This window comes from Panulirus ornatus, chromosome 19 (assembly GCF_036320965.1).
Source record: "Panulirus ornatus isolate Po-2019 chromosome 19, ASM3632096v1, whole genome shotgun sequence".
Classification (NCBI taxonomy): Eukaryota; Metazoa; Arthropoda; class Malacostraca; order Decapoda; family Palinuridae; genus Panulirus; species Panulirus ornatus.
In genome coordinates, this window is record NC_092242.1 from 69,079,574 (window position 1) to 69,106,431 (window position 26,858).

General features: G+C 41.7%; 1 protein-coding gene across 1 annotated transcript in view; it reads right to left on the minus strand.

The window, feature by feature from the left end:
* Nucleotides 1-221: 221 nt before the first annotated feature.
* LOC139755658 (uncharacterized) overlaps nt 222-26,858 on the minus strand; it is a 159,841-nt gene continuing 133,204 nt past the window's right edge. Inside the window, exons 4-5 of the mRNA XM_071674287.1 lie at nt 23,610-23,653; nt 222-1,050 (exon numbers count right to left, since the gene is read on the minus strand). Of these exons, the coding sequence (XP_071530388.1) occupies nt 23,637-23,653 (17 nt within the window). The 3' untranslated portion in view covers nt 222-1,050; nt 23,610-23,636. The remainder of the gene's footprint in view (nt 1,051-23,609; nt 23,654-26,858) is intronic.

A 26,858-nucleotide genomic window follows, 5' to 3' on the forward strand; every position in this document is an offset into this window, starting at 1 on the left:
TCTGTTTCCTTGCGCTACCTCGTTAACGCGGGAGACAGCGACTAAGTATAATAAAAAATGATAATAAAAAAGAATATATATATATATATATATATATATATATATATATATATATATATATATATATATATATATATATATATATATATATGTGTGTGTGTGTGTGTGTGTACTGGGGAGAATAAAAACTGCATAGTAAACTTCAACATTCAACAACAGATTTTATTTTTTGTATGGAAAATAAAACATAACAGAGTGAGTGGTAGCCTAGGGTTATGGTTAGTTCCAGAACCATGTTGCTCTGTTGTTTCACTCTTCATCCTAGCATTTAGCTCAGTTGTTTCACTGTCATCAAAGAACGTTGCTCTGTTATTTCACTGTACATTACAATATGTACCTCTGTAAGTTATGTAGTTCTGCTACTTTACTGTTTAAACAGCATGTAGCTGTTATTCAACCGTTCATTATTGCTTGTTGCTTTGTTATTTCACTGTTCATAATAACATGTTCCTCTTTTCTGTCTTTTTCAGTGTAACATGCAGCTCAGTTATCTTGCAATTCACTGTAACACAAATCTCTGCTATTCCATTATAGCATGCAGCTCTGTTACATCACTGTTCATTGTAACGCATAGCTCTGTTATTGCACTGTCCTTTGTAACATGTAGCACTGTTATTTCACTGTTCATTGTAACATGTAACTCTCTTATTTCAATGTTTTAATCAAGTCTACCGATCGTAACAGTTATCTTATCGTGCTCAGTGAGGCACAGTGAGACGTATATGGCCTTTAAGATTATCCTTAACACCTGGAGAAGGTCTTTCACGATTTTCCGGTCGGCGGATGTAGCAGCTTCACGCTGAAGGCCTACAATGATCCAGCCAGGTGAGAGGCCTACTGCCCAGGTAACGAACCATCGAACGATATGAATGAGACAAAGTAATCCTGTAGTAAGATGTCCGAAGGATCTGAATGAGAGAGAGTATCATTCAGTTGTGAGAAGACTTACGGCAGAATCCTGTGAGTGTTCGAGGCACTGACTGCACGGAGCTGTAATGTGAATCAACACAGGGGTTGTTGAAGTCTGGAAATAGTCTATTGAAATTAAGCGAAAAACAAGTGAAATTCATCTGAACGGAAATAAAAAATACTCAACAGATGTGTTCCGGAGAGCAGGGGAAAGATATTAAGTGTTGATTGTTGTTAATTGTTACATCCTGAAGTGAAAAACAAGAACTGATTTCATCATTCAATTAAGGATATATCAAAGGGAAGAAGGATGCTTGTAGGCAGCTTTAATGAATGGAAGGGAAACATTACAGGAACTGGGAGGAAAATGGAAATATATACGTGACAAATATTACGACTCGTGTGATGTGAAACGTTGGCAGAGGACTGGGAAAGTTACTGGACGAGAAAGAACACAAGCAAAGAAGGCCATTTTCTGGGCCTAGGCAGAATGACATGAAAAATAATGAAGAGGTTTGTAGCCCACTGACTTGAAGGATATGACTGACATGGCGAAGGAATATAGATGTAAGGGGACCACTGAAAAATCATATTTGTGTGACCCGAGTGAGCATAAAGGCGGGAACATGAATAACAAATAGAAGCCTGGGAGAATATTCTTAAAGCATCATCAGCTTAAAAAGAAAATAATATAATCTTTAAATCGTTGAACAGCCTCACAGTAGCAACTCTAAGTCGCAAGAAAGGTCTTCCCAAACAACTGTAATATACGTAAGATTCACACACCAGCAGAATGATGCTATGGACAACACAATAGCTACAATCAACAAAACCGAATTTTCTGTTTCTCTTTCATAATAATGCTTTAGTTACTCTATCATACAAAAAGATCTTCCTCTAATCCATCCTATTGTATCTAACATCATTTGAAGTTAAATCCTTTCCATAGGTTGAATAATGATACTACACTTAAGCTGACGTCCAGTACTTATATATAAATGCCTCCAACAGCTTAGCAGTAGCGCTTCCGCTTACCACGCATAAGGTCCTGGGCTCGAACCCTGTCTGTTGGAGGGTTCTGTATTCTATGAAAGTGCGCGTTCAGATGTACTATATTCATGTGTGGTGTGTGTGTGTGTGGGTATGTGGGTGTATATATATATACATGCATATATATATATATATATATATATATATATATATATATATATATATATATATATATATATATATATATATATATATATATACCTATAGAGAAAAATAAAAATAGGAACTCTTATTTAGAAATAAGAATACGCAATCCCAGAAATTGTCACATATTTTCCAAGCCTCACAACTCACTCAGGGCACTCCGTCTCACCCCATGCCGACAGAATGTAAAGCAGGGCGTTTTATGCCGCGGAGATTTCCTCAGATATGTGCTCAGAATTGAAACGATTTGTGCAAGTCAGTACTAAACCTCCTCCCTATAAAGAAGGGCTTCAAGGCCGTTATTCCTCGGTTAATACAGTTCTTCAAAGGTCTTACGATGGACTACAGTTGGGTAATCTTAGTGAACATATATACGCTCGTGTTATTTTCTTCGATTTTCTCAATAAAGCCAAGGAAGGTTCTACCTCTGTCTGGCTTGACTGAAACCCAAAGAAGGTCTCTGAAAGAGGCGGCGTAAGGAATTCTTTGGAATTTTCAGAATGTGATTTTTGTACGATTGTTGTTGATGTTTATCCTCAAGGTATATAACTATATCAAAGCATGTGAACGTTGGTGTGTGTGTGTGTGTGTGTGTGTGTGTGTGTGTGTGTGTGTGTGTGTGTGTGTGTGTGTGTTTTACCAATAACGTATCTTCCTTAGTCCTCTAAAAAATTTTGATACTGACTGTAAAATCTATTTAGAATACTGAAGACCGTAATTGCGTATCTTCATCCCATCTCTTCCAAAGTGCGCTGAAACTAATAATGTTAACCCCAGTTTCCGTGTAACAGAAGCTGGGAATACATATCTGAACATTTACCCAATGTACTTAAAAGGTGATTGTGACGCTTAATAACTCATGCGTCACTTCTCGTACAAGTTCCTCTCACGGGAGATTATGTTTATCTAATCCTTGTGAGATGATAATCATAACTTGGCAATAATTTTACCGTCTCCCATCTTAACTTACTTTACACTTACCATATACCTGACGTAAACACCATCAAATCCCACCTAGATATCACTATCGGTTGTTGCAATCCTGATTATACTTCATTTGTCTTGTAAGTTTAGAAAAATCCGAAAACATATTTAGATATAATTCAAGACCCCCTGACAAGTAATTTACATAATGCAAAGTAGGAATGGCAATGGCTCCAAGGGCTGAACCCTGCGAAACACCGCTGGTCACTCTGACCCAATTTGAAAAAGCACCTTTATACACGGTCGCTTCTCCTCCACCTCTGGAACTTTATCTCCCTTAGCTGGAGGGAAAGGTATTGTATTCTTTTTTTTCCCCTCGTACTTTTTCTTACTTTGTTTATTCTTCTTGATGAAGACGACGGTGTACTGAGTATGGTCACTGACCTTACTGCTATGGGTCGAGTCAAAAACCGATGGTGTAGAGAGTTTAGTGAAGATGTGGCCCGGTGCTTGGAAGATTACCTTTAACCCGAACTTCTACATGTGATGTGTAGTCAAGATAAGGACGTTGTAAAGATGATGATGTATCGGAGATGAAGGTGTGGCGAACATGGCCTTTGACCTAACTTGTAACTGAACATCATGATGTGTAGTAGGGCCTAGGGAGATACACAGACATACACTGCATTTGCCCGCGTTTTTAGCGTTCCTCTTTTTCTCCTTTAAGAACCCTCCTGTGGTGAACGTTGTCAATTACCTTCTTAAAGTCCAACAAGAGCACGTATATAACTCTGGCACCACCTTACCTCTTACTCTCCCTGGCTACTGCTCACTCTATCACACGAGTCCAGATGGTTCGTTATGCATGAACTCTTTTCCCCTCTGAGACCCTGTGCCTCTCAACTCAGCTTTGAGTGTGTGTGTGTGTGTGTGTGTGTGTGTGTGTGTGTGTGTGTATTCACATGCCTCTGTGAGTCTGTCGGCAATATATGACTTCTTGGAGCGTCTGAATGTACGAAAAATGGAATAACAGTTCGAGGCGAACGTTCTTACTGGCTCGCGGGTCAAATCCTCATGGGGCCTCGAACCCATCTCGCGGCTCTGACCCTGCAGCATCGGCCAGCGAGAGACTCCTGCACCAACATTCCAGCATTCTATTCAGGCACAGGGATCCAGCGGTCTGTTGATATGTAACGCGACTCTCGCTACTTCCACCTTAAATTCTGGGAGGGCAGTGGAATATCCTGTATCATATTGCTTCACATGACAGCCTCAGCAGCTTCACTGACTCGGGGAGGCCACAGAATAGACGACTGGTATCAAAAAATGCAACAAGACAAAAGTTGTAAATGAGACACTGAAGAATAACCAACTCTCTATGTTCCTAAGTATGAGACAATAGTCATGTGGATGGGTCCTGAAAAATACCTTCAAGACAGTTCAGTGTCATCTTCATTGAGTTCTCTCAATGACGGACGATGTCCTTCGAGCTTGCTCCAGCAGATGACGACATCCTGCCGTCTAAACTCGCAATCTGAAGTTAGGAAATCCACGTTTCCGTGTACACGTTGCTCAAGTAACGACACATACGCCATCTGACCTGACTTTTGAAGGAATGACACACACAAGCCCTTTACGTTCACTTACGAAATACGTCCACTGTGTTAGTTTTCGCTGTCATCTGCTTTGACCAGTCTACTCACTTTTAAAATGAAACACACACACACACACACACACACACACACACACACACACACACACACACACACACACACACATCCTATTTAACGCTCCTGAAGCACAAACAAATACGCCCCATTTCCTCATTTTTTGAAATGACACGTAAGGCCCAATTACTTGTTCCTGAGGTAACGAGACTCACGCCCAATCTACATGCCTCTTAGAATAACGAAAGGCGTCGCATTCTCCCCTCCGCCCACGTGACACACGTCATATGTACAAGACACAAGCCTTAGAATAACAAGTGAATACCGTCTTACAGCTCTCGTTCACTCAGTCTCTCGAGGGACTGTCATAAAGATGTTGATAAAGAATAGAATGGAAATATTCCTTTCGTATTTTCGTTGTGGCAAAGTACGTCACGTAAACAGGAGAATCACTACTGTAGTTTCCATCAACTACCCTTCTTCCGCCATGCCCTAGTCTTCTCGTTAGCCTCTCATCCTTGTTTATAATAACATATGAATACATTCATGCATAATTTCATGTAATTTCCCCAGGGGTCGTTTGGAGACTAGCATTATCCTCATCCCGACCGCCTTATCTTTATAACCAACAGCACCTTCTGTGGTCACTTATATTCTTAGTGGCTCCCGCAAAGTTGGCTCTCTCGTGAACTCTCTTGAGGTCTCTCTCTCTCTCTCTCTCTCTCTCTCTCTCTCTCTCTCTCTCTCTCTCTCTCTCTAATAATGTAGCTTCCTGGTCACACGGATAACACAGGGTGGCTGTTACACTGAGCCTGTATGACCTTAAATACACAAAAGAGAACACCGTTACTGTTACACTGACCCTGTATGACCCTACATACACCCCAGGGGTGCAGTTACACTGCCTCCGTACTCTCATTGTTTACTATACCACCTCCTGGTGCCACTACCAATGACTCAAGTGGACCATAGGAACCACAGGGAGCCAGGGAGGCCGCTGCTTCCCATTATCATAATGGCAGCAGACAATAGAGCCGCCATGAACACCCACCACAGGAGGTTGGCCGTCCGGGTAATACTTGATTTAAGAGAAAAACTCAAACAAAAGCAGTGATGCTTCCTTTGTGTTCTCTGCGAGATGATTAATGCCACGGCTTCCGTTGTTACACCGGCCGATCAATGTGCTCTGAGCTCTGATTAATCAGGGGATGTTTCAGCTATTAGTGGAGTGATCGATTATTTTTCTACATCGCGTATCATAGCTGGTGGAGGTCAGGCTGGCTTATGTTTGCCTCCGGGGCGAACACGACGATCAGGCAACTACATGAACTGAACATTTAATATGGAATCTCAAGACTTTCCTCTTGCCATGATTCTTTCAAGAAATAGAAAAAGAAAGAAATAGACAAAATATATAATTTCTTTTTTATTCATACTATTAGCCATTTCCCGCAATAGCGAGGTAGCGTTAAGAACAGAGGACTGGGCCTTTGAGGGAATATCCTCACCTGGCCCCCTTCTCTGTTCCTTCTTTTGGAGAATTAAGAAAAAAAAAAAACGAGAGGGGAGGATTTCCAGCCCCCCGCTCCCTTCCCTTTTAGTCGCCTTCTACGACACGCAGGGAATACGTGGGAAGTATTCTTTCTCCCCTATTCTCAGGGATAAAAGTAATAATTCATAGAGCCATTGAACAGTACTAATAATAACATCAATGATAATAATAAAGATGGTGAAGCTATAAGTAGTAATAGTAGTATTAGTAGTAGAGGAGAAAAATATTATATGAACGAGTACTAACATCACTAGCAAAAGGTCGCTGTCTGGCTCAGTAATGATCACATTCTACGCACCTCGCCATGCAAAACACACTTGAGTGACCTTCCTAACTTATACACCAAGAGGCATCTAATTTTCATGGGAAAAAGAATGATAACTTTGAGACTAAAAATGATGTTCTATTCTTACAATGGTAATACGAAGAAATTCAAACAGCAACCGACCACTTGGTCCTTTCGATGATAAAACAATATCAATAATAATCATAAAATTGTTTAACATTTATACTTCAACTTACAGTACAATGTAATAACATTAATGATAACCATAAAAATGTTTGATATATCACTCTCACTTTATGGTGCAATATGATAATACTACTGATGCTACTACTATTACCACTACTACTACTACTACTATCAATAATAATAATAATGATAATAATAATAATAATAATGATAATAATAATAATAATAATAATAACTATAAAACTGTTTGATCTTCCACCTTTAATTCTGCTTTCAAGGTTTCGGTCAATATTTCTGATTTCCCGATTCTGACGTGGCTGTGATCTGCCTGGGTAGGTGGGAGGGAGGTCTGGTGTACTAGACATGCATGTTCTTTGGCCTCCTCACCCAAAATTCCCAATCAGTTCCCTTTCAACGGCTCTGAACCCGGGACGTGGAGGGAATGCTGAGGGCCGGGCCCTGGGAGTGCGTTGTTGCGAGTGTGTCACACCAGCGGCAGTGGTACCTACATGTACTGTGTGTGTGTGTGTGTGTGTGTGTGCTCAGAGGCGCCGTTCCTGGCACAGGTCGGGCTTGTGAGTGGACCGTGAGTGTAGTAGATCCTTACATATGGACGTGTGTGGTATGCATCATACACCCATGTGTATGTGTACACATTAATCCCCCAGGTACTCGCGTTACCGTTTGATGTGTGACAGTAACATGTACATTTACGAAGTCAATTTGCTTTTCAAACTGGGAAGACATTTAAAACGCCATGGCATTTAACTCTCTAGCATAATTTTTTCTCAACATTATTCAAGTCAAACGTATGACGTAACTTTCGCCACCTAAAGATGATAACGATTGTATCATGTGTGACATTGGTGACGACGTAAAGATGATAACGATTATATCATGTGTGACATTGGTGATGACGTAAAGATGATAACGATTATATCATGTGTGACATTGACGATGACGTAAAGAGAGAGAGAGTTGGCCCCTGATGGTTTCCCTTACATGGGAAAGCAGCAGAAATATTATCTTATTTCTCTACTCCCTCAGTATATATATATATATATATATATATATATATATATATATATATATATATATATATATATATAGTGTCAGTAGGACGTTCTGCAACTTCATCATGATAATGATCTCATACAATTTGCCTATATCCTCTCATTAATGGTAATTAAATCCTACGAACCCTTCGTAAAAGAAAAATCTGTTAGATCACACACCATAAAAAAACATATCCAGGATTTATCTACACTTTTATGACATGTGCTGCATTTTGAATGGCTGGAGAGAGAGAGAGAGAGAGAGAGAGAGAGAGAGAGAGAGAGAGAGAGAGAGAGAGAGAGAGAGAGAGAGAGAGAGAGAGTAGTGAACAGTTGTGTCAGAACTTTGCGATGAACAACAACCTCTGTAAACACAACTCTCAGACAAGAAAATGTTTTGAGGAAACATCAGTGAAGATAACAAACACTAACCCGTTAGCCTTACTCTTCATCTCATCCTGCATACTTCACGGGAAGTCAGGTGTGTGTGTGTGTGTGTGTGTGTGCATATATATATACTCGATTACCGTTTCCCCGTTATCGAGGTAACGCCAAGAACAGACGAAGAAAGCCACATCCAGTCCCTAGCGGTCATGTGTAATGCACTGAAACCAGTCCCAACAGACCTTTCCATGTTGTTTCCCCGACGCTTCAGATGCCCAGGCTCAGTCCATATATATATATATATATATATATATATATATATATATATATATATATATATATATATATATATATATGGTGAAACAAACGTAGTTACAGCATAAACGAAGTTTTTTTAGCACTGAGTTTTCGATTGGATGACCAAATATAGAGAAGTAGTGTGAATCCCGGTCAGCTGCACGCCTAAGTATAGGTTCAGACAATCTGCATCACAAACTGATAGAAATTCTGAGTTTTGAAGTTCCGGGCTTAGAGAATAAAGCACTGTAGAAATTACTATGGCTAGTCAGGAAAGCCAAGCAGAATATGGAAATAGAGGCTGGATATGAATTTTTGTAAGTCACAGGTCACGTAGTAATATTTTCTTTTTTCGTTACACAAAATTTCCTGTCATGTACCATACCTCAACTAATTCATCTTGTTGGACTTTCGCATCGTACACCCATTCTCTCCTCTCCATTTTCTGTACTCCATCCTTCTCTTCAACATTCCATTTTGTCCATCCTCTCCTTCCAGCTTCCCTAAAACATTAGTCTTTCACCTCAGTCCCCTATGGAAATGTCCTCTCTGACTCTCACGAGTATAACTTCTTGTATCTTTCACAATACACCCTCGTTTACCCGCTTCCTCTTTCATCATCTCCATTACACCATCCTTGCCAACCTTCCTAATACGTATTATCCTCGTTGAATCTCTGAACTCCTATTTTTTTGTCTGTACCGTCTTTCACCCTTTCAAGACAGTCTTCATCACACAACAGTGTAGTGCCATATCCTATACCTACATCTCACTGACTTCTACTTTAAATGCTTAACAAGGTCATTCTTCGCCTATGAATTCTTGACTCTAAGATTCCATCAAAATTTCAGTTTTCTACCAACACTTCACTGAGTACCGTCTACTTTATTTGTCTTCTTCTTCACTACTTTGCATCTTCAGGATGCTGTCACAGATTTCCAATTTCTTTGTGAAATATTCCCCCTCTCCGCATTCCTTGCCAGAGTTTCCGTTATTCATTAAAAATGTCTTTTCACTCCACATTTTTCCTTTTTTTTTTTACTGAACTTTTCTTTTTTTCTCATCACACAGTCAAGACTGTGCAAGAGTTTTCAGTCACACATGCTTGCCAGACTTATCAAAGGCTGAGGGTAAACATGCATCAGGAGGCCACCTCACTCACCAGAGCCACGGTGGCTGCTGCATCACCGCTGTGGTGGTCTGTACTCCCACCAGGAGACAACTACATCATTTGGGATCTTACAGCCACGGCGACATTCTTGAGGACGACGGGTCCTTAAACACACGACGTAACGACATTTGGTCACGATGGTCTGTCTTTTAACCCATGTGGCCATCAATCAAACTAGCGCTAAATTCTCTCATCTGAGAATTAAAATTTCGTACATAGATTTTTCCAGTAAACTCATGTTGGTCTTTGAGATATTTACGAGACTACACTTGCGTTAGATGTGCTGATGACCAATGTATTTGTGACTTACTAGGCATGCTTCCCGAGCTTTAAACAATTCCCTGATACTGGAGCGATGTGGTGTACTAGGGTCGACGTGCTGTCAGTGGGCTGAACCAGAGGCATGTGAAGCAGTCGGGGAAAACCACGGAAAATCTCTGTGGGACTTGGCTGTTTAGAGGGGCCTTTGTTCTCGGTGCATTATACATGGCAGCTAGAGACTGGATGTGAGCGGTGAGAGGCCATTTCTTCGTCTGTTCTTTGAGTTATGCTACCGCGCGGGAAACTTCGAACAAGTAATGATATATATATATATATATATATATATATATATATATATATATATATATATATATATATATATATGAATTGAGAACTCGACTGTCCATAAAACAAGCTTTCCATTTTGCTTTGTATTTACGTTGGAGGTTCCAATTACGGATGAGTCCACATCAAGGCCGAGCCTTGATAGAAATGTAGAGAGGTTAATGAAAAGGAAAAAGACGAGATAAGGGAAAGTATATGGTGTCAGTACTATACATTTAATCAACCTCTGGAAAACCACAAAAAGCATTAGAATTACATTTGAAAACTGTCACTCAGGCATACTTTCATTCAGAGACGAATGCAGCAAAAATACTGGTCAACTCATGAACGAAACACCACACTACCGAACGGTCTTCAAAATATATGGACGCGGCAGGTTAGAGAATATACCTCCACTTTTCCATGTCTTAATATCTGAACACAAAACCGGAAATAAAATCTCTCTCGTCTCTCAACTGTGATTTATACAGTGATCATTCTCGTCATGGCAAGTTAAAACTTGTGGATGAATGAGAACATGAATGAGAACAAGGAAGGAGGAGGGGAGGAAGAAGACACATATTAGAAATCGAGGAAGTGGATACCACACGAAACTAGTCACAGGAATAATATCATGTAATGTGAGAATAGGAAGAAAAATACAATGTACAATTAGTCTAGGAATAACAAAAACGTGTGACTAAAACAGAAAAGAAAGAAAGACGTCAGACATGTGGTGCTGACAGAAGACATGCTAAGGTCCCTGGACTAACTGACAGGGGGTTGAATTTATCATTCCGTGCCGGAAGACAGCAAAACAAAATCACTTCACCATTTTCCCGGATCCATTCGTCTGCATCAGAGACTTTCGTGGCAGCTGCCCGTAATAGATGGAACCCGTGGAGGAGACTGCCATATTTCAGTTACTACGTTACAACGCTGTTACCTCACACCTGCCACAGGTAGTCTTGATAATACAAACTTTGTCAGGATATTAAAGCACGGGAGTGGAACTTATGAAGGGTTGAATCAGTAAGTAAAACTGGAAGCACAACTCGGTATTGAATCACTGTTGACCAGATTTCTTCAGTGATTCATTCTACGTAAAGCGTCGAATGTCCGAGACATTTGATCTTGAGAATTTACTGAACATACTCGATATTAAGTACACAATGTCCCCCATATCTTTATGAACTCAGTTCTCTAAACCCAAGACATGAGCCCGGAGTCGTAAACTGCTGGTAATTCAAGTTACTGGTGTAACCATCATGCAAACGACTCAATATCTAAGTTTCAGACGCTACTGAGCTAGGCAAGAGCTACCGTGTGCTAACCCAAGCCTCCGAGTGCCAGTCGTTACTGACCCCAGGATGATCGCTAATATTACCGACAGATGTGCTAGAAAGTCCTGAGACACACTTGCTAAGGTCACGAGCCCAATGTTACTGTCCTGTGCCCATTTCCCGCGCGTTGAGGCCCAAATGTCATGCCCAGCGTTTTATTGATCCAAATACGTGTTGCTGTATCAAGTGGTGGTGTTAGCCAAGTTCTAAGTCACCGAAGTATCAGTGACGAAAACCCCCAAGTTAATGACCCAAGATCGAAAGCACAGAGAGGCAGATTCTGTACCTGATGATAACACCAGACTCTTACGATTTTATATACAGATGAGTCATTAAAGTGGATGAATGCAACGCTTGATGACTGGCCACAAATGTGTGTGATACTGTCTCGCGCTATTAACCTTCTGGGAGACCAGTTAAGTCTCTCCACATAACACTGAACTGCTCCACCCAACTCACCATTACATAATACATTAAGGGTGGATGACCCCTTGACCTCGTTATCTCTCCTGTTTACACTAACAGCAGGTGACCGTGTCGCTCAAAACCTGAACCAATCTTCATGTAACGGAATCACCCATCAATGAATCACTTCGACAAACGAGCTAGCTCATTCATCTCTTTATCGTCACGACAACAGCAATGCTGCTTTACCACACGAATCCAAGAGTTAAAAATAGATGACAAATATAAACAAAAAAGTATAACTTTGATTCATGTATCATCCAGAAAAACCTCTTAATTACAACGATCCATCGCTTGAATCATATACATATATAGATAGATAGATAGATAGATAGATAGATAAAGATGCATCGATTACACAAAGATGGCCACAACTGGGCCGAGGATGATGCCCAGGCCAAGAAAGGGAAAATGGCGTTAAAATTCCCCAGGGATGGACGAGGGAACCGCCTGGGAGGGGACGCGATCGCTCAAGTTGATATCTTCCAGAACTACGTGAGGTTACGAGCCTCTGGAAAGAAATTCAACATTCTATTACTCACATCAGTGCTAACGACGACATTCCTAAGTCTACCCTGCAGAAGCCTTTGTCAGTAAGCGAAGAATAAGATGTGGAGAACGATTAAGAAAAGAGAGAGAGAGAGAGAGAGAGAGAGAGAGAGAGAGAGAGAGAGAGAGAGAGAGAGAGAGAGAGAGAGAGAGAGAGAAGAATGGGCGAAGTTTTCCCAGGGTGACGGAGGCGAGCGTTGTGAGCAGACCAGTCACGGTCTGTCTTCGTTACTTTCAGACAACCTGGGGGAAAAACACTCTTAACATACGTCTCTCGACACCTCCAGCCACAAGCTGGACTTCCTTCCTTACACGTAGCTCTGAGTATTACCCTCGCACACTCTTGACCGTTGTTGCTTTCATCCGCAGAATACAGGGGAAAAAATGAACTCTTACTCTAAATCAACAGGGTTCCATTCAGACTTCTACCTTCCTCCATTCGTAGAACAACGAAAGAAATATGAATGAATCTCTCAAGCGTTCAACAAAAGAGGGTTCCATAAGCAGGAGAAATCAATATTACCTTCTCCGTCCGTAGAAAAAAAGAAAGAATTCTTACATCTCCAGCAAAAGAAGGTTCCATATTGTAGCGACTTAAGTGATATGATCCGACCTCTATATAGTGTCTCAATTTTTCATCCCCGGAGAATTCATACGACGCGGAACACCTGATTCACTCATGTTAAAGCCACAACCTGACATTCTGGTTTTAGTCCTTCCACAGAGGGGAAAAAATATTTCCGTTTACATTATATGGAACACTGAATCACATGAATCATGCGAGACTCACATATGGCGTCATATTTTGGCCATCTCTTTCACTTAAAACATGATTTTCCACTTGGAAACACATCAGAGATTCATGTGGATACTCTCCTTAGAATATAAGAGATTCAAGTGGATATTCTGCTCAAGTATCATCCCCCCCCCCCACACACACACGCACAAACACACACACAGTAAGAAGGTCTAAGCCACATCTTACCACCCTGCATACGTCAGCCACTGTCTATGTCACCTTGGAGATTTCAAGGTCGTGGGCTCGAGAATCCTGATGACACTATCTTAGCTTTCGCTTCTTGTCTGTCTGTCTGTAATGAGCAACGTCCAGTATATGCAGACTTTACTGTAACAGCCAACTTCGTCCATCTAAAGGTGATGTGCGATTCCGAGTTCAAAGGTGATGGTCAGCAACTAATGGAAAATGACAGATTTTTAATATCAAGAAAAATACCTATTACTAGCAGCTACTTCGTGTGAATAGTGATGCGTATATCTTTAACATATTTTTCTTATCCAATCGTATAAGATGCCTATTAATTCCCGATAGTAATTTGGACAATCGTTTGCTTTAACCTTTAATACTTATGAGCGGTCATTGTAAACACAACCCTCCAGCTTCAACCCAATCTTTTATATATATATATATATATATATATATATATATATATATATATATATATATATATATATATATATATATATATATATATATATTCTTTGATCCTGCATTTCTCTTGATCTCGTTTACTGGTTAGTTTTACTTCCGACATTAAATAATTTCATTATGTTGAATAAAACCGAAAATGGATGTGTCTGTTTCTTCTCCTGGCGCTGAGCAATGAGCTTCTCATTTGTGCCGGATGCACAAGTTGTTTGTGAAGTTGCTGGCTTCCTCCTGTAGCGGTATTATACGAGTGGGTGAACCCACTTCAACTTATCTGTAAGTAATTAGTTCATGTTTAGTAAGTGCTTAGTTCATGTTTAACATTAAAGTGATGCAGGACTTAGGACGTTTTCCTCGTGAGAGTGAATAATATCTACATTCATTTATTCGACGTTTGTGTGGTGAATGTTGTGTGAAGGGAGGGAGGGGGGGGGAGTGTCATCTGTGATAATGACGTTTTAAACACACGTTTTGAATCAAATCGGCAGACGCCGGCGTCAGAGCGGTTTCGAAGCAGTTCCAACGGGTCACGACCCTGGGCAAATACAGTGAGCCCGCGGCTGTAAGGCTACTGACACAGTATATATATATATATATATATATATATATATATATATATATATATATATATATATATATATATATATAAAATCGTTTGAAAATGAGGTGCTTCACCATGATGATGTACTTCAAGAAAATGAACTGATCTTTGACCCGTGTGTCATTTCCACGAGTCGTGGAACAAAGGTAATCTAATTTGGAGGCGAGACTTTCATGAATCTGGTTAACCCAGTACGACTTTTTTTGAAATAAAAAAGTGAGTTTTTAAATCAATCTCTGAGTTTTGAAATCACAACTAGAGTGAACATAAAAAACCCATTCCAGCCAAGCCTCGACTAGGCAGGATAAAAAAATCGCCATAATTTTGTTAGGCATTTGATATACTAAATAGTGACCCCCTGGTTGGTTTATTATAAAACATCCTCCTCCTCTCTTACTTCTGGAAGGCTGGGGTTTGGGTAAGTTGTATACGTGCATGGAAATCGTCTGCTGCACGTAAGATAAAAAATTATCGTTGTGAGTAACATTTACATCATTGACCTCACGTTTCTTGTTGGGATGTACAGACGTCTGCAAGTGAATGTAAAATCTTCACCAAAGTGGGATAATGACTTCTGCAAGTGAAGGAGTAAAAATCGTAAGAAAAGTGGAAACATGACATATGCAAGACTGTAAAAAGCTTAACTAAAGTGGGATAATGACATCTGAGAGTTTATGAGTGTAAAGATATTAACCAAACTGGCATAGTGACTTCTGTAATAACTCTAAGACTCTTACCCTAAATGCCATACAACCACTTTGAAACAACACTAAGACTAGCGACATTCGGTAGAATCTGCTCCGCAATACAAGAGCAACTGATTTAAACACAAAACTGTGCAGTTGTGAGTTATAGTTTATACAGAATGTCTCTCATCTGACGCAGGTTCAACTTTTTCCTATTTGTAATGTCAGTTGATGGCCGTGTATTACTAGTAACTCAAAATTATTATTATCAGAATATCATATTCACACCATAATACTCGCATTTCCAGATAGCTGTAATTATGAAAGCATTGATAAGCCCGTGTGTGAGAGGTCTGACATTCGAATTCGTTTTTAATTTGTTATATCAAACTGGGGAAGGTCAATATTTCTGCAATAATTCACACTTTTAATATTACACACACGAGAGTGAGAATATCACCAATCTATTTGCATATGCCAAATATCACTGATAATACCCAAGGCCAATGGCGTGTGGTAATGTATTTCAAATATTATCTACTTTGGTAACGACAAAAAGAGAATTTCATCATGCGATACACAGAAGTACACAGGCAGTATTGGTAACAAGAGTTGCTTGTTGACCTGTAACCATGACATTCGATTCTTCAGCAAGATGGTGTGAATATTACAGCACGACAGCACGACCCGTACAGCACGACGGCACGACCCGTACAGCACGACGGCACGACCCGTACAGCACGACGGCATGACCCGTACAACACGACAATGCGACTCCCTAGAGCACGGTGGTATGGACCCTTGATCATGCTGGGGCGACCCTTGGCTATCAAGGCATTCCCTTTGACATATCCAATAAGGGATCTTGGCTGAGGTCAGACCTATCATGCCTTTGGGTTGTAGCAATTCAAGCTTTAACTTGTAACAAAGCAATGCACACCCCACCATCAAGCTTTTAACTCCTAACCAAGCAGTATACACCCCGCCATCAAGCTTTAAGTTCTAGACATGCAACATTACACCTCACCATCAAGCTTTTAACTCCTAACCAAGCAGTGTGCACCCCGCCATCAAGCTTAACATGTAACCAAGCAACATAAACCCAACCATCAAGCTTTAACTTCCAACAGAGCAACAATAAACCCCACCATCAAACTTCTTAACCAAGCAACACGCGCCTCATCATTAACATCTTCCAGTCTTAACAATGCAACAAAATCCTCGCCATAAAGCTTTATTCCCAGCCCAGCGAGAGCAGCAACAGGAGCAGCAGCACCGCATCAGGAACAGCAGACAGCACTGCAGCGGCTGCGTGGTGGAGAGACCCAGCACCCGCCACAATAAACACACGGGTCAGAACTCACTTATCCTCAGTTAATTCTTTAAGTCCACCACCATCAGGGTCGGAGCACCTCATGTTCTCCTCACCAAAAAGTCTCTCCCAAGAAATCAAACGTTTTTTAAACAATACAAAATTCACTTGCCGCTTTCTAATTTTCCTGCACCTTTTACGAAACTTTTTTTCTCTCTCTTTCAAATACGACGCCTTTCATTACTCATTCATATGCAATTGCTCGTAAAATTGTGGCCGGAAGGCACTCACCAGAGGAGTCGCGGACGGGGAGGTGGGGGACAGGAGGAGGCTGGTGGGAGTGGGAGGAGGAAGAAGAAAGTTCAGAAGTGACAGTGTTAAGCCGGAATGTTCCTTAAAGTCGGGATTCCTACTTACAAGCCACGGTAGACTGGCAGAATCATGCGACGGTGAATGCTACTTTCTTGCTACCTCTCCCAGATGAAAAGTGCTGTCATTGAAAAAAAAATATATTTTACGGTGAAAAGTGGCCTTTGATCGCTCTTGTTTTTCTTGGGGAGCTAATGGTGACATATTTTCTCAAGACGGACAAACATTGTTGACATGGTACTGTGTCCTCCTCCTCCTAGCGGTACACAGGCTCTTCAAAGGATTCGTCATTAAAAGTTCTCACTTTGTACTGTCAGTGTGTCAGTTTCTCTCTATGAATAATGCGGAGGTCCTAAGGTATTCCCTCCGGTATAGGGAGCGCTGTTAGTGTTTGTTTTATTTCCCCATTTGACGCACTTGTGCCTAAAGCAGGTAATGGTTTTCGTAAATCTATTCATGCGTATGTGAAGGAGGACACGGCTTGGGAGGAGCGGCTTACAGGCACGGCTGGCTGGAAGGCACGGATGAAAGGGATGTCTGGAAAGCACGTCTGGTCGTCGCAGAGAGCGACCTCATGAGGACGGGGTCGTGTCAGAGAAGGAACAAACGGGTCGACCCAGAGTTGTTGTTTTTTATTTTTGGAACGAAAAAAACACACCTCTGAACGAGCCTTAAGAACAGATCAGTTCTGACGAATGAGGACGATAAAACTAAAGGGTCAAAAAACCATATACAGTAAAGAGCAAAGTTTGGGTGAATTTTCGAAAGAATTTTTAGAGGAAATGAGAAAAGCTAGACACACCTTTAATGAAGTCATTCAAACACGCTTTTTGTATCTTGCCACTCACCTCCCTCTTGCCTACTCGCTTCTTTGTTCTGATAATTGCCTGCTTATCTTCTGTTTTCGACAGCTTTTATCTCTTTGTCCACCAGCTTTGTCGCTCAGTGTGCTGCATCTGACACTCACACTAGCTCTTGTCTCGCTGGCTCGGCCTCCTCCCTCCCCCCCTTCCCCTTCCAACTCCTCCTCTCCCCCTCCCTGCACTCATGTACCTCCATGTTTACCTTCTTCCAGCATGGAGAGTGTTACCGCTCTCCTCCTTCGCTCTCACACTCTTGCTTGATTCCATTCCCACTCCCTGAGTCTCCCTCCTCCACCTCTTCTTCCACCTTCTCCTCCTCCTCCTCTTCTTCTTCCTCTCTTACTTCTTACCACCATCATATTCCTCTCTCCTTCCTGTTTCCCTTTCTTCTCCCTTACGCTTGATCTCTCCCTCAAACTTCTTTACGTCGTTCAATCTCCCTTCCTTCCATCCATCCTCTCTCTGTCTCGCTTTCTCTTCATCTCTCTCTAAATCACCATTACGTTCCTCCTTCGCCTTCCTTCTCTCATTCATCCTCTTCCATCTGCTCCTCTACGTCTTCCCTTCACCCATACTCCCTTAAAAAATAAAGAATCTCTCCTTTTTACTCTCCTTGTCCCATCCTGTTCCTTCTCCAGTCGTCTTCCTCTCAATTCTTACCTCGACCGTTTTCATTTTTTCCCCCCATCTGGTAGGTGGCGGTCAGCAGCTGACATGCGACACGTCAATACGGTTAGGTGTAGCAGTAAGACAACGTATCCGAACTTAATTCAGTACCGGAGAAAATAAATGATAAGATAAACAATTATAAACCAAAAATATACACGATCGAGGTTAACGAATTAGCTTAACAGCTGTTACGACCTAAAGCATCAAGTACCCAGGTTGCCGACCAATTAGCGCTAGTTAGTAGTTATAATATTTAGGCGTTCGAATATAACGACTTTTAAAATTAACTGGGAATTCTACCCACAGAGGTATTTTCATACGTATTTGTATTCCTAACGAAGGTGACACACGTATATTCATGTTCATGTCATGTTCATGTCACGGGCTCCTGTTGCCAATCAAATTTGTTTTTAACGACGCTGCCGACGGGGCTGGGGGAATACAAAATGTGTAGCGAGATCGCCATGCTGGGAGAGAGACGTGAAAGAGCTCTTGTAAATCTGTGCAGTTCCTAGGACTGATGACATCCTGCTTAGTTACCGCCGACCTACGTATGGGTTACGGATTTCGTCCATTCCACCCGCGGTGTACCAACTCATATGTTCTTCCATTTTCCGAGAAGGTAACAAAGTCCAAATGCTACGAGAAGAGGCTATATATAAGTTTCTTATAGCCAGACCCGATTCTAGTGAGACAATATGTGCTATAGCCTCAGTCGGCTTCTTGAATAACTTCCTCACTGATGACCTGGTTTAATGATGATCAAGCATACTCAGTCTTCACCTTCAACTCCATTTCCGACATCGTCTTCAAGTGCTCATGGAGGTGGATATCTTCTCACGTCTAGCTTTCCATGTTCTGGCCGGTCAATACATATGATGAACATATTCAAGTAAATGCTTTACCTTTACCCTGAAATACCATCCTTCCTCCTGCAGGAAGTTGAGAGAGACTGTGTTAGCTGTCCTTCCACACATGCAAATCCTGAGTCCATTGATTTCTTTCCGCGAAAAATGAACCCTGGGTCCATAACTCCTTTAATATGATCAGAATTCTTGGAGCCTAATGTGCATGTACCCTGACTCCCCCATTCCTCATGCACAGACATTGATATATGTGAATAGGAGGCATTCTCCATAATAAATAACCTAACTCGTTCGTCATGGAAAATCCATCTGCATTCTCGTACCACATACCCTTGAGATAAGAATGCAACTCTTGACCTTCTCTCCATATCACTCACGCAAATTTATAAGAATCACGACTTTTTTTTTTCTTTTCCTTCCTGTTGCCTCTTGTGAACCACTGTCTCATCTGTGCACTGCGTCTCTGGTCCTTCGTCCTTCCCCTCCTCCCCTCCCCAACCCCCTGGAGAACTCTCCAGCTCAGCCCCACAACAACATCTGGCACTAGGATAAAGTTGGCTCGGCAGGTCGAAGAGTTCTCCTCCTCCATGTCCCCTTAGAAGGCCTTACTAAACCCAGACGACGCCACGTCCATGGTCATCTCTGGCTGTCCCTCCTGAAATGGAAGCACTCATGCTCCACTCCCCCTCCTCCGACTCCTGCTATCAGCGTTGACAATGATAAGAATTCTATTAGATTTCGAGCGCATGATCTCTCATATAAACGTCAAGAGTCTCCATAAGCTGTTGACTCCTTATGGAAAGGTAATGTAATCGAGAGGATCCGGCTCCAGGACGAATCCTGAGATGAATTATAAAGGTAGTATTATATATTAACTCAATATATATATATATATATATATATATATATATATATATATATATATATATATATATATATATAACACAGCCTAAACCAGATACGAAATCTTTATCAACACAATTCTGTTCCTAACGACAAGGAGAGGCTCGCTCTTCCGCGAAATTCTTCGGGTAACATCAAACTGACTGGCCTCACTGTGGCAACTGGTCTGCATGACCAACGGAGTGAGAGCGTATTAACAGTATACGCAACAAAGAGTGGCCCACTCAGTATATGAGAGAATGCTCTCACATCTCAATACTAGAGAGGAGTTTCTCTACTTCCAGGATTATGTAAATTCCAACACAGAATGTATTCCTGAGTAAGAAAGAACCGCAAACCTCTCTAACAAAACCCACCAGTAAGAATACTCCAGGAAAAGAATGACAAAGGCTATTCAACAACCGTGTGTCTTTCGTCGATTGATGGAGTCTTTAGACAAAGAGCCGAACCTATCTCGAAGCTCTTGGCTCCTGAAAGCTCTCCGTCGTTTGAAAGTCCTGTACCAGGTCATGGGTAATAAGACATTATTTACTTTGTAGCTGAATTCCGAGAGTAAAAGCCAGACTAAATAGAAAAAAAGAAAGGATGTTCATGGAACTGAGCAAAACCAGGATGTGTTATTTCATTTTACTCACCAAGCATTTTCTTTAACATGCAGCTCCGTTTTCATTATTTTTTTCTCCCATGTCCGAAATATGGCTCGAAACATAACATCCACTGAACACAGCGCTTCTTATGACAGCAGTTCTTTTACAAGATCGAACATTTATGCCAAGCAGACTCGACTGAACAGAGTACAAACACAAGGTGCAGTGGGGAACTGGTCCTTTCTCTGAGCACCCGTCCCACAACCTTGATAACCAGACGACTGAAGGTTCTTGCTCACCTACACCCAACTGATAAGCTACCTGACTACAGTCAACTCGCTCAGCTACCCCCTGCCGGGAGACGTTCCCTACACACGCTTATCGCCTCCCAGCGCTAAGTATACTAAAGGCAACACTCCACAACGTATCCGTCCTCTTACTTTTAATACCCCAAGTAAAAGCAAGACCCAATACCGTTGTTTAACACAACACATAATCCTGAAACCTTTCCATCTGTAGTCATTCTTCGAGGAAAGCCTTGAGATGGACTAGGGGTTGAGACGTAACGTTACAGTAACGGCATAATGAAAAATGCCCAGGTTCTTCCATCTAACGGGTCTGTCAGACGCGGACACGTATACCGCGCCAGAACAGAAAAATTGACATATCAGCTCGAGGTAATAGAGATATTTTCCTGGAGTCTTTATACTTGAAAAATTTTAATAAACCCTCGGGTGAGAGAGCATGTAAAGTACCTAGTCAGTTATATCGTTATAATGTTTTGATACTATTCTTGTTTCTTCAGTTGCTCGGCATCAAAATATGTTATCATATTTCTCTCGAAATTCGTTTTCGTAATGGAAGCCCGGCACTAGGCCATCATGATGTTATTTTTCATTTACATAAATTTGAGTAAGTTGTCCGTGAGTGGAAATCATCGCTTTGTTTTACAAGATGTTTTGTCACGTTTATTTTTCCCCCTCATTTTCATGTCAATCTTTGTGAACCCCTCAGTTACCACACTGCTCAGCTTGTGCAGACACATGAACAATCACTATCGCGTGATTATTCCGTGGCCAACAATGAGTGTCTCAAACAAATGCAGCATAAGCCATTATATTTTTAAACACGTTCAGTTTTCTAAACAGAGACAAAGCAGCAACTGCTTCATACATGTGAGACACCAAACTGCTTCATACATGTGAGACACCAAACTGCTTCATACATGTGAGACACCAAACCGGCCCAGGTTCAGCTCTCCAATTTGACCTCTTTGAGTCGTCTCTCACTTGAAGCTGTGCAGACAGTCAGCGACCGAGGCATTCGTGGATGAATTTACACAAGGCAACTCACTGTGAAAATGCAAAAAGGATCGCACATAATGCAAACGGAAGCATGAACTGGTTCTTATCGATACAAAAGTGCATGACGAGCGGAGTAGAAAAATTACCTTTCCAAAAAGCGGCTGGTCTTGGACGTATGCTCGCCCGACCATTGGTCATTCCCATGATACGAGAAATCACAATCCAGGTTGTTATCGAGAACGTAGTTCTTCCAACAGGATCATCGGAAACGAGACGGAAATATTCACGTGTGACTGTCATCCTGTCTTAGATAAACAGAGATAGAAATTACCGTACCCGTTGAGATGGGCTTCCCATTTATACATATGCACATAGTCATTACATCCTTGTGACGAGTTAGGGAGGCTGTATAAACACTATGTAAATTCTAGAGTAGCCTCGTACGGCGTTTCAGTTTCTACAAAGACTTCAGTTAACTCTGACGGCGAGTAAGGTAAGACTTTGCACAATTTTGATTGGTTGTGGAGGCCTATGCTGTATAGGAGATGTCTGCTTAATTGTTAATGACGTATTCGAAATCTTTCACCAGTTAGCTCTATTTTTGTATTTTTCTGTTAGCTGCGACGGCACGGGCAACTGAATACCACAGTCAAAACCATCTCTTTAACACGACACACACACACACACACATATATATATATATATATATATATATATATATATATATATATATATCCTAGCATAAGCCAGGTGCCCATTTTCTTGACCAGCCAATATTGAAGGATGAACAGCTGGATCAACTGTGTATCGGCTGCCTCGACCAGGATTCGAACCTATGCGGCCTGGACCACGGGCATCTACTGATGCTCTCGTTTACAAGCTTCTTGCTGTGTGTTATACCTCACGTGCAGCTACAGACTACCACCAACAACACTAACGAAACCTGATTTTAGCGTGACACTACACATCCGCACACGAACCTAAAGCAATGGAATGAACCGTCAAGGAACAACGTACGCACGGTGTCCATGAAATGTTATTCTTGTTTGGTGACGCTATCAGCACGATGCAATGTCACGGTTACAAGAAAATTCCGAAAAAGAAACAAATTAGTCAGGAAAACTTTATGAAATGTAACCTCACACTCAACACACATCATCTTTATAGATCGACCTTCGTTTTTGATAGAGTCTGATTTTGTAAAGATAATCTATGGACTCTCCTGTGCATCAGCTCTGTAGCTAGAGCTTAGATGACGTGCTCGTGACAGTAGCGCCAGAGCTCTTACTCCTACCGTGCAACAGGAGTTACAGGTGAAAAAAATACAGAGTTCTGAATAAATATGGTTGACAAGAACAGCGCATGCTAGACTTACCCAACACAATCCTTCGTTATGGCCGGCTCACTCGACACGCTCACCTGAAAGACGTGAAAAAAAGATCTTGAAAATAAACAATAAAAAGACAAAATAATATTACATTGATAAAAGTAAATGTCAAAAGTCTGGCGTTAAAGGTCACCTTCCACAGTGATATAATGACGTCTTTTGTAATAACCTCTGTTTCCCCCGTGCATCGCCTGGTAGCTCAGCTTCTCAATACATGAAAACATCGCTCTTCATTATGACTAAAACATGAAAATACTAACTGTGGTGCACCACACAGCACATATAATCTTGTAGGTTGACATCATCACTGATGCTTTCCTGAACGAAGAGTTTCGTAAAGCTTGGCAAATGTATTTCCATTAATGATCGTTAAGGATGACGGTGGCAGGTAGCTCCCTCCCTACGGCCGGTCCCTCTCCACCTGCAGTCTCCCCTTCCGTAACGCCGGTAACTCCCCGACTGTACCACCCCTGTATCCACCCACACGGCGTATAATGCTACCTGCCACAGAATGATAACATGAGCAATACCGGCTTTATGCTCCTGAGGCTGTGGCAACTCCGGTAGCCAGAACGCTCGACACGGTAAAGTCAATGACATTATCTGGAGGAACCTTCCAAAACCAAGCCGAATGCCCAGCACAAAGAGAATCCAATTTCCTCAGACCTGATGGATCCACGAAGCGCCCTGACGGTGTTATCATCAATCCCTGGAAGAATGGCAGAGCTGATGTGGGACTCCATATATATATACATATATATATATATATATATATATATATATAGATAGATAGATAGATAGATAGATAAGCATGCTAGAGTACAGGAGCCACAAGAAGTGTTCGTCACAAGAACCTTTTTGTCTGAAATTAGACAGTAATACTCATCCATTCCTTCAGTGAGCTGGGCAAGAAGCTCATACAAACCATAGTGAACTGTAGGGCAGCTAGCTACCTTTCCCAGTACCTCAGCATCGCGAGCCAGAGAGTTAGTGAAAATAAGACAGTATCTACATCATGGGTTCTTATCTTGTTCAAATGATACTTCAGCACTTACAAGGCCTTTAACTTCGTCTTTAACTTCAGAAGCGGTTCACCACCATTTTATGTCCACTAAATACTTTGTAAATAGATAGATGAATAATTGAATTAATGAAGAAGGGGATAACTAGAAGACAAGCGTAAAAACAGTAAAAAAGTAGGTAAACATGCATGTAGGAAAAGGAAATAATTAGGATATGAACAGAAAACAACACAGAAATGATTACGTGAAATGAAATAAACTACCCATCTTTATGTGAAGAAAAAAAATAACAAAAGTATTGGAAAAAACGATAAAGTTCAAAACCTTCAAATAGTGATCTAAACCGACCATCAGTTACATAGGCATGAGTCTAGGTGACACTAAATAAGATGAAGGCAACTGGCGAGTTTATTAGTTTTCAAATTGCAATTTCCACGTCTATAGAAAGTAGAAATATATCTATATCAACAAACTCGTCAACATGATGCACGATCCTGATGAATAATGCACGATCCTGATGCATGATGCACGACCCTGATGCATGATGCACGATCCTGATGAATAATGCACGATCCTGATGCATGATGCACGACCCTGATGCATGATGCACGACCCTGATGCATGATGCACGACCCTGATGCATGATGCACGACCCTGATGCATGATGCACGACCCTGATGCATGATGCACGACCCTGATGCATGATGCACGACCCTGATGCATCAGGGCCGTGCATGCCATCCTCCTCCTTTTCATGGCACGTATTTTCACCACCAAATGCATAGGAAGGACAGATAACAAGAGACCTCATGGCTCATGACGAGGTTATCTGTGGTCATAATCTTATATGCGGTGGAGACAATAATAATAGCCAAGGGCATCAGCGGGATATGAACGATGACAACACTTCAGCCGGAAATTGTTGTCGTGGAATCACAGTTTTTCTTTTATCCATTACTGCCTTCTTCGGGCGACCTTGAACCTTCGAAGCTTCGATAACTTTACGCGCTTCAGTGACCGGAGTACATTCTTCGGACGGCCTTGAACCTTTCTTTGAAGGTTCGATCATTTTGAACGCTTTAGTGGTCGCCAGACACAGTCCACGCAAACACATCCTCCATTACATGACCCCCATCCACTGAAGGGCTCTCCCTACCCCGATTCTCACCCCTGCAAAGTCTTCCCCAGCCACCCCCAGCACGGCCCTCCCTCCCCCAGACCACCTCACAGCACGGCCCTCCAGTTCCCAGACCGCCATCCCCAGCACAACCCTCCGTTCCCAAGATCCCTACCCCATGCACGGACTCTCATGACCCCCAGTGTGTGCGGTTTTTGTGGCCGTGGTTACCTGTCGGACTCCGACCGTGGCTGGTAGTCCGTACTGGCCAACAGTCCCATTTTTTCCATTACATGTAAAATGGAAATGTAAATTTTCTGTGAAGTACTAAGCGAGGAAAAGTGTTCCTGCTGTTCTCTTTAGTCATACCCAACATTTCTACCAAATGTTAAACCTCACAGTGTCGTTGCCTTTTCGGACTTATCTATTGCGGTTACATAGACATATAGATGTCTATGCCAATGCTCCATTATAGAAGCATTACACCTGATTCGAATGCAGCTGGCAGGGAATGCAGGCTGGCAGGGAATGCAGCTGGCAGGAAGTGTTATTATGATTTTAAGCCAAGAGGTGATGATTTATGTTGATCCTAATATTTGATAACGCAGTTCACTATACATAATAACGAGTATTTGTACCGTAAGCGACGCGGATCATGAATCATATCTTCGACGGATAACATCAGCGCATAATGATTCAACTCTGACTCTGTTAATTAACTACCAACAAAAGTTCAGTGATTCTCTTAATCATTTTCGCCGTCGTATGAATGTTGGGTGTGGGTAACCCGCACAGATCCTTCGCAGGAGACGCAACAGGCCCATGAAGCCATCAGTCAGTACCTGTCCACTGACGTAAAGATCACAAAATTGTGTTTATGCAAGAGGTGTGTCCACCAGCCAGGTGGTCAACCTGTTACATGCAGCTCATGTCATCGGAGGGAACTGTATGTTCTTTTGAGTTCCTCAACGTCGCCTTACAACAAACTTTACCACGACATAAAATCTCGTGTAAAGTGAAGTGCTGAAAAAAATGAAATTCGCTGATCTAGTTGTGTGTGTGAGAGAGAGAGAGAGAGAGAGAGAGAGAGAGAGAGAG